This window comes from Dromiciops gliroides, chromosome 4 (genome assembly GCF_019393635.1).
Source record: "Dromiciops gliroides isolate mDroGli1 chromosome 4, mDroGli1.pri, whole genome shotgun sequence".
NCBI lineage: Eukaryota > Metazoa > Chordata > Mammalia > Microbiotheria > Microbiotheriidae > Dromiciops > Dromiciops gliroides.
The window spans coordinates 383945554-383959393 of NC_057864.1; the positions used below are offsets into that span (position 1 = coordinate 383945554).

General features: G+C 36.0%; 1 protein-coding gene across 3 annotated transcripts in view; it reads left to right on the forward strand.

The window, feature by feature from the left end:
* Positions 1–13840, forward strand: part of UTRN (utrophin) — a 705722-nt gene that overhangs the window by 478406 nt on the left and 213476 nt on the right. For all 3 annotated transcript variants that reach the window (XM_044001726.1, XM_044001724.1, XM_044001725.1), the window contains one exon: positions 2576–2748. In XM_044001726.1, coding sequence (XP_043857661.1) covers positions 2576–2748 — 173 coding nt within the window. The remainder of the gene's footprint in view (positions 1–2575; positions 2749–13840) is intronic.

Genomic DNA, 13840 nt, shown 5'->3' on the forward strand with positions numbered 1-13840 from the left:
AACAAAGAAGAAGAGAATGAATTATTCCCAGCCCAGTTCTTAGTAATGAATGCTTCCAAGTTCTTTTTTTTCCTCAATTCTAAATCTTTGTATCTAAATAGAAATTATCAAACAGTTCCCATGTTACACAGTTTAACTGATATAACTGTTGTTGTTTTTTTAAAAAGCACTTTGCCCTCACTGGCAAATTTTAATTTTCTCTATGATCACCATGTATTATAAAAACATAATTATATTGTATAAACAAATTCTCTTTCTCTAAGCTAAATTTTAAAAGATAAAATGGAATATTTTAAAACATTTAAAAAAAACTTAGATGTTTTCCTTTTGTTTGAAAATAAAACTACCGATTGAGATTTGATTATATTGCCTTTGAAATTATCGGCGGGGTGGGGGGGCAGCTAGGTGGCACAGTGGATAAAGCACTGGCCTTGAATTCAGGAGGACCTGAGTTCAAATCCAGCCTCAGATAACTGACACTTAACTAGCTGTGTGACCCTGGGCAAGTCACTTAACCCTCATTGCCCTGCAAAAACAAAACAAAACAAAAACAAAAAAGAAATTATCAGGGTTGTCTTTGAAATGATACAGCTAGTGGAAATAATCCTTTATGCCTAAAGAGGTTGAAAATTTTTCCTTTCATTAACATCACCATCTATTTTCTGAAATGGCTTCTTGACCATACCTTTGAACCATGGTCAACCCAAAGTCTTTACTAGAAGAACCACATTTCATGCTGTTCAATCATAGATTGTGAACTCTTATGGCCCCTTCAGTGACTCTCTAGACTATCTCTTTGGCTTACTGTGTCTCTTTGATTAGATACATTATGTCATCATAAGTATATATGTATAAATTAAGGAGAAATCTCACCATTCAGCCAGTCTTTGATTTTGATTTGGCAATCATTATCATATTGATGCCATGTTCTGTCAGTCTCCCAAGAAAATATCATGGTTCTCTTGATTCCTTTCTTTATTTTTTGGTGTATCAGTGTGTTAGTGGATGGTATCTCGCCTAAGCAAAAGTAGCAAAATTCCAGATTCTATCAGTGCTCAGTTTTTAAGAAAAATGTGAGGTTGTGGTTGGTGTTATAATGATTTAATGGTTCTTGAAAGTCACTTTACACAAGTACTTTTCAAAAATGAATTAAAGAGGGGCGGCAAGGTGGCACAGTGGATAAAGCACCAGCCCTGGATTCAGGAGTACCTGAGTTCAAATCCCACCTCAGACACTTGACACTTACTTAGCTTGTGACCCTGGGCAAGTCACTTAACCCCCATTGCCCTGCAAAAAAACAAACAAACAAAGAAAATGAATTAAAGAAATTTCATGTAATGATCTTTGATCAGACCTAATAATGCCTTTCAGTGGAAAGAGCATTGGATTTGGGGGTCAGATGATGCGAGTTCAAATCCTGACTTTGAACACTACCTGTGTGGCCTAGAGCAAGCTATTGAATTCCCTTGGGACCTGTTTTCTCATCTGTAAAATGAATAACTTGTACTAATTAGCTTTTAAGATTCTTTTAATTTTGAAATCAGTGATCCTACATCTTGCTCTATATAAGATGCCTAACTAAAAGGAATCAGCTTAAATCCAAAATGTGGCATTTTCAGCCAGCTTGTTATATTTCATTTAGAAAAATAAAAAGACAATGTCCAACTATCTTTGGAGGTAATTAAATTCATATTCTTTTGGTGGAGAAATGAAATAGATGAAGAATTTTCTTGCTTTTTCTTAGGACTTGTTAGATACTATATAGTGTAAACAAAAACAACTTTTAGGTTTGTCAAATTCTTGCTTTGTACAGTAATAGAAAATTACAGGGGCAGCTAGGTGGCACAGTGGATAGAGCACCGGCCCTGGAGTCAGGAGTACCTGAGTTCAAATCCGGCCTCAGACACTTAACACTTACTAGCTGTGTGACCCTGGGCAAGTCACTTAACCCCAGTTGCCTCACCAAAAACAAACAAACAAAAAGAAAATTACACAGTTTTATAGTGCCCACTGTAAGATCTTAACACATTTTAAAGAATGTGTATGTAAAGGAGAGAATAAGTGGCTGTTTCTTCCCAGCAAGTATTATGGATTTGACTTTGGTAACAAATTAAAGCTAACTGATTTGAGTGCAATTGTTCAAATTAGATCTTAGGAAAAATACATTAAAAACAACAGCAACAAAACCCCTACTTTACATTAGAACCCCAAAGCTCTGTACTTGAAATAATCTTAAACAAGTAAAATTTGGAAATCCACTGTTTATTTTTGAGGACTAGCTTAAACAGGCATTGAATTCTGTCGTGTTTCAAGTAAGACATTTTTTAGAAGTCATTGAACAGGGGTAGCTAGGTGGTGCAGTGGATAGAGCACTGGCCCTGGAGTCAGGAGTACCTGAGTTCAAATCCAGCCTCAGACACTTAACACTTACTAGCTGTATGACCTTGGGCAAGTCACTTAAGCCCAATTGCCTCACTAAAAAAAAAAAGGCATTGAATTTAAACTTATTTATTGATCACAGGTGACATTAACACTAATATCTAACATTTGCATTTTTCTCTTCTTATTTTCATAGGACATACAGGCTGAAATTGATGCCCACAATGACATCTTTAAGAGTATTGATGGAAATAGGCAGAAAATGGTAAAAGCTTTGGGAAATTCAGATGAGGCAGCTCTGCTCCAACATCGACTAGATGATATGAACCAGAGGTGGAATGATTTGAAAGCAAAGTCTGCTAGCATCAGGTCAGTATAAGAAATATTAAAATAAAAATTTAGAGAAAAAAGAGTTTTGTTAATATGGTGTTATGAGAAAAGGGGCATATTACCTGGCACTGAAAATGGCTCCTTACTGCAAAATTTTAAGGCTCAAATCTAAATATTCTTGGATCACAACTTAAGAATCACAATTTAGAGTTGCAAATAAATTTACCTAGATGTAGTCCAATTTTTCTTAAAATTTGTATTGGAAGCAAACTGCTTATTAACAGTGTATACTATGTTTAAAGCTGAGTCCACTACTGACATCTAAATCTCAGTATAACCTTTAGAATTGGGTAGTAGTATCATCAGTAGGCTAGATAGTCTGAATTTATGTTCTTCCTCTAAAACATATTACTAAAGAATAATACTTCTATTGCCTTTGGCCCTAATAAGATCAGCAATTTTATCAAAATTGGTAGTCCATTTACCAGCATAGATTGCATTATTGCTAAGCTATGTTAAAAGAATTTCATAATGTACTGTGGCTAAGACAAATCTATTATATTGTAGGTAACTTTGTGGTAATGAGCCTCTTGAATTTGAAGTTAGTTGGTCTTCAGACAAGAGACACAATCTATTATCTAGGTCTTTTTTTTTTTTCCTTGCCAGGACTTTCCAGAGCTTGTTCATAATTGACAACATTTAAAAACTCAGGTTCACCAGCACATCACCTAGGACTTTGGCAGAATATTATCATGGTGATTGTTGGTGTCTGTTGCTATAAACATTGACATCAGATGAATTTAAAATGTATGAGTAGATTAATTCATCGTTCAACTTTTTTCATTAAGTGCCTACTATATGTCAGACACTGTGCTAAGTATTGGAGATAAAAAGAAACACAAAAACAAACCTTAGCCTCAAGACATTCACAATCTAACATACAAACAACTACATACAGACACGATATATCCAAGGATCACTTCGGGGTAGTGTTGGGGGAAGGCTTCTTTAAAAAGGTTGGACATTAGTTGAGACTTGAAAGAAGCTAGGGAAATGATAAGATGGAGATGGGGAAGGAAATCATTTCACATATTGGGGACAGTCAATGAAAATTTTTAGTCATAGATGGAACACTGTTTAAGGTACAGAAAGGAGGACAATGCCACTATATTGCAGAGTATGTGGGGGATAATAATGTTTAAAACTGGAAAGGTTGAAAAGGGCCAGGTTATGAATGGCTTAAAAAACCAGAGCATTTTATATTTGATCTTGGAAGCAATGGGGAGTTACTGGAGTTTACCAAATAGGTAGATAGGTCAGACCTGCATTTGTAGGAAAAATCAGTTTGACTGCTGAGTGGAAGGTGAATTGGAGTGGGGAGAGCCATCAACTGGGAAGGAATTCCTGCTGGTAAAGAGTGATGACAGCAGAGGTGGACAGATACAGAGATCCACATGATACTGTGTTAGATGGCTCCACAGATGATGAGTCCTGAATGAAGGATGAGGGCAAGATTAGTTTAGAGGGATGGGCTGTTAAGCTAAGTTTCATCCACTGGAAGTTCAAGCATTATGGCATGACTGCTCCCTGTTGTGTATCACTCCAAGTCACATTGCAGGGAGATACAGGTTGATCTAATTTTGAAAGAAAATTCTGCTTGAGTAGGTAAGCAATATTGTGAGGTTTCCCTTGGAGATAATTCCTTTTCTACTTTCCTCATAGTTCTCAAAGTGAACTCCTTGGAAGGTTGTACAAATTAGACATCATCATATTTTATTCTCTCTGGGTTTAACTCTTTAATGGTTTCAAATAAGGAATGTATAGTTTTAGATAGGAGAAAGCTACATTGTTCTAGGGTCTCTCTTGAGTGATCTTATGGGTTACTCTATTGAGAAGAAACTTAAGCTATGTCTATAAGTATGTCTGTCAGTCTAACCCCCAAAGCAGTCAATTAGATAATGGACTTGTGGGACCCTGAAGAACAAAGGGAAGAGAAAAGGCATCTGATTCCTTTTGCTTCATGTACTTGCTTCCCAATGGGGCGACTTCTGTTGTGTTGCTACTTAATATTTCCTACAAGAAAAAATGAACAAATGCTATTTTTTAAAGCTAGAGTAATAAAATTCAGATACAACAAAAACGTACTTACTGAGTGCCCAGCAAGTAACCATGCCTAGGCTCGAAAATGCAAGAATTAGCTACCTGATGCTTAGGAGCAACTTATAATGGAAGTTATCCTGGGTTTCCTTAGAGGTTACAGGAATAAGGGGTTTTTTTGTTTTGTTTTGTTTTGTTTTGATGAGGCAGTTGGGGTTAAGTGACTTGCCCAGAGTCACACAGCTAGTAAGTGTTAAGTGTCTGAGGCCAGATTTGAACTCAGGTCTTCCTGAATCCAGGGACGGTGCTCTATCCACTGCACCACCTAGCTGCCCCCAGAATAAGGTTTTAAAGAACTGGAACTTAATGAAGGGTGGGATCAAAGTTGAATCATTCTGACTCTGATCCATTGGCAGAGAGCCCTGTAGTTTTCATCAGAATCTCTTACCTCTGTTAGCAGGCCTCACATTTTATATCTGGAAAGGGAGAACAAAGGGAGACAATCAGGGTGGAGTATAACCACAGATGAAGTTACAACAAATAATCTTACTATTTTGTAAAGGAGGATGGGAAAGAATACAGTCAATTAATTATAGAAGAAAATGAATGTTAAAAATACTTGATGAGAATTAGTTTTTATTGTATTGAAATTGGGACCATTTAGAACACTAGTGTGAATTGCATTTTTTATGTTTGACCATATTTCAGTAAAAATTACTGTTAGTGAGCATTTTTATAAGGATGACAGTTGAAATTTTCATTTTTTTAAGGTTACAAAGTTAGGAGATTTAGCCACATTAAAGGTTAAGGGTAGAGAAGTTTACTAGCATTGTTTTTACACACACATTACACACACGCACATACATGCATGCACACATACATATATAACATGGAGAAGAAATGAAGCAGAAACAATTGGATATGGCTAGTGAGTGATTTTAATCCACACTGAATTTTTAGGGATGCCTGGAAGTAGGAAAGGGACTAATGCACAAGGCTTGCTGGAGGGAGAGACTAGCCATTAATTATTTGGGTGAAGAGTGCAACATGGCAGAAAGAACAATTGGTGTGGAATAAGTAGAAGATTTGTTTTGCAAGGGCCCAGAAGGCAAAATGAGGGGTTGGCATTGCAGAGTTAAATTTTTGCTGAGGTCTCTTGTGTCTCACAGAGGTTTACATACTGCTGCTGTGATAATATGGAATTGAATCTGGTCCTGGTTATTTGAATACTGTTAACAGAATTTGTTCCTTTTCCTCACTTAAGGAAAAGGATATTTGTATGATGAGACTATCACTGGTGAAGGCATACTAGAAGCTGCTCTAACCAACTTGGGTGAGCCCCATTGTTCAATTTGCAGTATGAGCATTTAAGCCATGATTTATTGTTTTGTTCATTTCTAGACTTAAGACTAAACTTAAAAGTTTGTGTGCCTATATGTTTTTTTCCTGGAGAGCTCAATTGTTACACATTTACCTGCCACCTCTGTGTTGCTCTATAAACATTGTTTGAGCTTAGCTTAACTGTAGTAGAAAGCTCAGAAGGAAATCATCACCAGACTGCAAGGCTGCCAATTATAGGCCAGTATTAACAATAGCTGGCTTTTATTTAGGCTTTGTTAAGTTTTGCAAAGTGCTTTATATGTAATATCACACTTGAACCTTGCAAAACCCCGATCACTGGGCAACCTCATGTATAAAACACAATGTATATGTGTGTGTGTTTATATACATACACATACAATATCTTCTTTCATTTTTACAACAAATAGCCTTGTAAAAAGATGTAGTATACTATGGAAATATTTTAAAACCAATTTGCAAATAAACTTGATATTTCTAGAGATGAACTGAATTCGTTGCCCAAGATCTCACAGAGCTGCAGTCAGTCTGTGTGAGTCTTAAGAATAAATGAATGGATAAAATATTTATTAAGTGCTTACTGTGTACAAAGCACTGTACAAAAGTTCTGGGAATAAAAATAGAAAAGTGAAAAAATTAAAAAATTAAAATAGAAATTGAAAATCTCTGCTGTCAAGGAGCTCACAGTCTAATGGGAAAGACAACACATATGGAAAGTTTCAGTCATATGTCAAATAGAAAAGCTAATGGTCTTTAGTATGCATTTATAAAACAGGGGTTAATACTTTTTCCTTAATATCATTTCCACTGACAAAATCACATCAGTTTCTGATGTTGATCCATTTGACAATGTCAAGGACTTTGGTGGCAAGAATTTTCTTTTCTGAATCTTCATTAGATATGACTAGAACACCTGCAGGAGCCGTTATCAGCCTGTATCTTTTTAAGAATTACTTCCCATGGAAGTATTGCTTTTTCCCAAGGCTCTTGGTTTAAAGGTCTTGAGCTATTACTATCAGTGTCTGAACAAAGATGGTCATTATAGTGGTTGGCAGTGCTTTGACATGCCTGGTACGTGTTACCTCCAGTCTTTTCCTAAAGGTGTTCCTCCTTGCTTCAGCTAAGTTGATTTGCCTGTCCTGTGTGTTACAGTTGCTTGATAGGTGTCAGGGTTGATTGGTGCCTTCATAGAGCTTGGTTCCCCTAGAACTTAGCTTAGAGAGCTAGGGTTACAGCAAGAATGGTGGTGGTTGGTAGTGTTGGGATTCTGGACTCTTTGTTTATCTGCCTGTTGTTGGCTGTTGGCCAACAGTAGTTCTTCATCTCTTAATTGTGCTTTCTCCCCATCATTGATGATTTTAAGACCAATATCCTTAATATTGGTTATACTTTTGGGGGGAGGGTGGGGAATGAGGGTTAAGTAACTTGCCCAGGGTCACACAGCTAGTAAGTATCAAGAGTCTGAGATCGGATTTGAACTCAGGTCCTTCTGAATCCAAGGCCAGTGCTTTATCCACTGCACCACCTAGCTGCCCCCACATTAGTCATACTTTATAAAAATTAGAGGCAGTGTGTGTTATAAGGGGAGTGTTACAATGGAAGTAAAATATTTTAGTAATGTTTTCGCTTACTAATAGACAGAATTATAAAAATATTCTTGCCTTGATATATGTTATTATATAAATTGTCTCTTAAGCTGTGTTCTTCAAAAGTCCCTCATCCCTTATACTGGCAAAAAAAAAAAATCAGAGTATTTATTTATTTCTGCACTCTAAAATGTATTTTAAAGCACCCAACTTTGTGTCATTCAACCTAAAAAGTAACTAGGACTGTCTAGGTCATGACACTAAATGTAAAGGATTAAATGAAGTTTATTATCCTTGAAACATTGCAATCAAATTTTCTTTCTTGTACATTCAGAAATATAATTTAAACATCCCAAACATCCAATTACCAATATGCTTAATTTAGAATGTTTTTTTGTTTTTGTTTTTGTTTTGTGAGACAATTGGAGTTAAGTGACTTGCCCAGGGTCACACAGCTAGTAAGTTGGCAAGTGTCTGAGGCCAGATTTGAACTCAGGTCCTCCTGACTCCAGGGCCGGTGCTCTATCCACTGCACCACCTAGCTGCCCCTAGAATGTTTGTTTTTTTTTTTTAATGAACAAGGACTAGAGCCCTGATAAACAATAGATTCTGAAATCAGAATTGAAGTAGGTTGGGGAAAAAAAAACTTAAGACTTCCTTTGACCTCATTTCACTACTTTTGTGGGATCAATCAAATTAACATTATTATTATTAATTATAAGCATACAGGAAAGCAAGTTCTTTCCTATTTAATGGATACTTGGAAAATACATAGATGATTTTCATAATTTTTTAGCAGTTTTGATTTACTCCATCTGTACTGACAAAGATTGATGAAAAGGTTCACCAAATATCATTTAAGCAAACCGGTTTTTGATTATATTTGTATTCTGACCTTTATAAACACCAAATAATTTCAACATTTAAACTTAACTGAATGAAAGAGGATTGTATAAGAAATCACAAATCTTTAATGTGTATAGCTTCCTTTCCCTTTTTGGTTTATGATAAATTCTACTTGTAATTTTCAGAGTCCTCCCTTTGGAAGAAGAAAAGAAAAAGTAACACCTTTCTAACAAATTTTTATAATCAAAACAAATTCCCACACTGGCTGGAACTGCCAATGTAGGTCTCATGTTGTCTTTTGAGTTGCCTCTCATGTTGACATCACCTTTCTACCAGGCGCTGGCCAGCAGGCTTTCTCATCCATCCCCTGGACACATGGCTTTTCATTGTATTGATCAGAATTCTTATGTCTTTCAAAGTTGATTTTCTTTACAAGGCTGTTGTTGCCTTATACATTGTGCTCTATTTCTTTATCTCAAATTAAGCAATTTTCCTTTATCAAACATTTTTACAGTAGACTAGAGCTTATTTTATTACTGCTTCCTGATGCTGCCCATCTTTTCCAAATGCTTTTCTTAGAAGTGAAGTGACTAGTGGTTAGTCAGCTGTAAGCAGAAACAGAAGTTAAGAATATGGACGACTTGCAGTAGAATTTGAAAAGCCACAAAATAATTAGCCCTTTTTTTGATAGGACAGTTTTACATATGGGTAAACTGAGATAAATCAGTCCTTGTGTGTCAGTCAGTGACAAAATAATCAGAACCTTGATTGTTTTTTCCTCCACATTAGAACCTGTTTTATGCCGTCAAGGAAAAGTTTAAAAAAAAAAAAAGTTGTTTCTGTGTCCTACCTTGCAAGGGAAATGTATAACTTCACTGAAACCAGGTACTTCTAACCCGATAGGCTAGCCTCCTTCTTCCCATATTTGAAGGTTTCTGACTTCCACCTATTAGTCTTAACAGCTTTAGTATATATAGATGGGTTATTTTATCTCTGTTTTTAGCCTATTGCCATCAGATTCAACAAACATTTATTAAGCATCTTTTATGTGCAAGTCACCATGGTAGGTGGTAGGGATGAGATATGCCATGTCTACAAGTACATTTAATGTAAAATGATTTAAGGAGGGAGAAAACACTAACAATATGATGGATGAGAGGGGAAGCATCTGAGTTAAACTTTGAAAGAAGATGAAAATTCTGAGATGAAGATGAGTAGTATAGAAGGCATTTGAAGCCTGGGCAAGGATTACGTTCATTGTTGTCACTGGGGAAATGGTTGGTGTGGGGGTCCTTAGGTATTCCTTTTTAAAGAATTACACCTTCTCACACACTAATCCAATTAGAATAAAATAATCTTTTATTTAAGTGCTAGAGAAAGGAAACATCCAGAGGGGTCTCGAGGGGAGATAGTTCCAGAGATGTGGTTCTCTGAGAGACCTATTTCCCTGAACAGGAGAATGGCCATAGCTTTTATAGATGGTAGATGCCTGTGATTACCTGAGAGTGAAATGTCCCTTATTGGAAGAGGGGTTGGCAGAAGTTGGTGGAGCTATTTCCGTCCCCTTGATTCCACTCAGGCAACAGCCACACCTAATGGAATTATCTCCTAGAAGGATGGAGGAGACTGTAATGAAGGGTGGTGGTCATGGAGTTAACCCAGTCCTGAGTGGGTAAGGCTTATTTCCCTTGCTTCTTTAGGTGTGTTTGTCCTTTGGTTTAGCTTCTCAAGGAGAGTTACCCCAGACCCATGTCCTTTAATTTAGTTGGCCAGTTAACTAACCCTATAACAATTGTTATTCTTATTTCTGAGCCTACTTTCCTTCAATATCATACATGTATCTAGTACTATAAGTTTCTTAAAAAATAAGCTAATATTTGGGGTGGCTTAGCTCTTAAAATAGAATCATAGCTTTGGAATGGAACTTCGAGATCATCTTGTCTAACCACATCTTTTAATATCAGAAAAAAGTGCAACCCAGAGAGGTTAAAGGAATTGCACAGGATCATTCACCTCTAAAACAAAAGTCTTTCTTTTAAAGAATTTTTTTATTGCTATCTTTTGTTTTCAACTCACCTAATTTCCCCCATAGCCTTCCACCTCCCCATTTCAGAGAGCCATTCTTTATGACAAAGATTTTTTAGAGGGGAAAAAAATCATTACAGTCTGAACTGATGTCTTCTGATTGCAAATCCTCTGTCCTTTCTGCCATAAAATGCTGTCTGTCTCCCTGTCAGAAAACAGTATCCCCCCCATATACTTCTAGCTTAGTGTGTCCCAGAAAAAGTCACACAGTCAGACTGGAGCTCCTCTATAGTGGCAGACCATAGTGATGCTTTTGGAATAAATGTTTACCAATGCACAAAAAGTAGTATACAGACAAGTACCTTTTATTTTATATTCCAAGTTCTTAATGATTGATTTTTTACATTTAACAGTATTTATATATTCTGGGCCATACATTCTTTTTATTTTAAAAGAGGGGAGTAAGGTTTTATAATAAGTTCTAGGAGTATGTCAAGTAAGTTGAAATTTTAGAAAGAAATATTATTTATACACCTTGCTATATCTTATTCTAATTGCCTTGTCATTCATTATAAAATAATTAATTAGGAATCTTATAAAGCAATTTATTAACATGAGTAACATGGTTTATCATTTTACATAAAACTTGTAAAATTTAGTATTAATACATATCCATATATGTATTAGATTAATGGTGTTTGAGTAGAGATTTTTAAAAAAATATGGTTCACAAGTCCCAGGAACACAGATGTTAGAAGAGACCAACCCCTTCATTCCCAAACCAATGAAAAATAAATTCAATTCAACAAGCATTTATTAAGTACCTACTCTGCTCAAGAATAGGGAATACAAAAACAAAATGAAAACTACTCTTTGCCCTCAAGGAACTTACATTCTACTAAATGATGACCATTTATACAACTAAAGAGAGTGCTTACCACCAGAGTGGTCACAAAGGTTTTCCAGTTGAGCCTTGAAGGAACCTAAGAATTTTTTTTTTTTTAGCAGCAAACATTTATTTTATCTTTTCCAGTTACATGTAAGGGCAGTTTTCAACATTCATTCTCATAAGACTTAGAGTTCCAAATTTTTCTCCCTCCCTCCCTTTTCTCCCCTCTTCACAAGATTGCAACTAGGTTATATATGTACAATACACAAGTGCTCTTTTTATCAGTTCTTTCTATGGGGGTGCATAGTAAGCTTCTTCATTAGTTCCTTGGGATTGTCTTAGATCATTGCATTGCTGAGAGTAGTTAAGTCATTCACAATTGCTCATTGAACAATACTGCTGTCACTATGCAGGATGTCCTCCCAGCTCTGCTCACTTCACTATACATTGATGTTCATTAGTCTTTCCAGGTTTTTCCGGGATCATCCTGTTTGTCATTTCCTGTAGCATAAGACCATTCTACTACAATCATATAGCACAGCTTTTTCCATCATTCCTCAATTGATGGACATTCCCTTGATTCTCAATTCTTAACCTCCACCAAGAGTTGCTATAAATATTTTTTGTACAATTTTCCCCCTTTTCTCTTTTTCATGATTACTATTGTTAAATGTTTCCCTTCTATCCTACTCCCTTCCCCATAATATTTATTCTCTTATCCATCTTCTTATCCATTCTCTTATCCATCTTCTTTCATCCTATCCCTCTTCAAAAGGGATTTGCCTCTGTTTGTCCCCTCCCCCACTCTGCCCTTCCTTCCTTTGCCCCTCTCTCTTTTTTTGCCCCTCCTATTTTCCTGCAGGGTTAGAGAGATTACTCCACCCAATTGAGTGTGTACATTAGTCCTTCCTTGAGCCAATTCTAATGAGATTGAGGTCTTTGAGCCAATTCTGATGAGTGTTAGACTCATTTACTGCCCAGATTAAATAGATTACTCCACCCAGTTGGGTGTGTGTGTTAGTCCCTCCTAGAGGCAGCTCTGATGAGTTTAATGTCCTTGAGCCTTTTCTGATGAGTGCAAAATTCATTTACTGCAGAGATAATATTGTTTGAAGAACACCTTAGTGAGACAAGTGTGTGAAAGGGAAAGATGTGAAATAGTCTGGAAAGGTAGACTAGAGCCAGACTATGAAGAGCATTAAAAGTCAATTTTAATAAAAAGTTAGTTCAAAGATAAAATGCCTCCCTCCCATTCTTTTATGTGAGTCTCTTAATAATGCAGGGCATCTTTTTAAAGTTCTTAATGTAAAGTAAGGTTTAATAACACTTGCATTTACATCTACTTTTACTGGCTTTAAAAATGTCATTAAACTATATGTAAACTTATCTTGATGACTTGGAAAAAACATATAAATGCATTGGAATGACTATAAATATACATACACACACACACACACACACGTTACATTAGCAAACTAGGAATTCTTTTTTTTTTTTAATGGAATTGAGATCACTCGTGCAATGAAGCTGAATTGGCCCTACGCATGAATGGCATATGTGGTCACTTACATTGTATTAGTTGAGAGATATTGTGAAATACTAAACCTCAAAGAAATAAACAAGATAGAGTTTTCTTCTGTTGGATGCTAGAATATGTGAAACTCCATTAACTGAAGATTTGGATTATAAAAAAATTTCCATGTGTTCTCTTTTGAAATGCATACACAAATGCAAACAGGAAGGGTTTCTTAGTAAGTTATTGTCAGTGGTTAATATTCAGTTTAGATTATTTTCTTCCAGGGTAGAGGAAGAGAGGAAAAGGAGCCATCCAGAGACCTAAACACTCTAGCCTTGTCTTATAGTACACGCTTCATTGTTTACCACTCCTTCGTCAATAAATGCAGGACACTTCATATGTTCTCTGAAGTCAGGATTTATGTCGACATTGATCTGAGCTCCAAATTATTTCTGTCTCCTTTCACTTCCCATTGTATTGTGGTGTAAATTGTTCTGCTGGGTCTGCTTATTCTGCATCAATTTATGAAAGTCTTGCCAAGTTTCTCTCAATTCTTCATATTTGTCATTTCTTACACTATGGTAACATTCCATTATTTTCATATATTGCAGTTTGTGCAGCCCTTCTTCAAGCAACAAGCTACCATTTTCCTTCTTGTACTTTCCTATTGCAAAAAGTGCTGCTATAAATATTTTTGTAATCATGAAACCTCATCCTCCACCTCTTTGGAATATACTGATGTTGTCAGCCATGATATCTGCCATTGTGTAAAAAGTAAAGTATGTACTAATCATTTGCATGTTTAATGTTTCC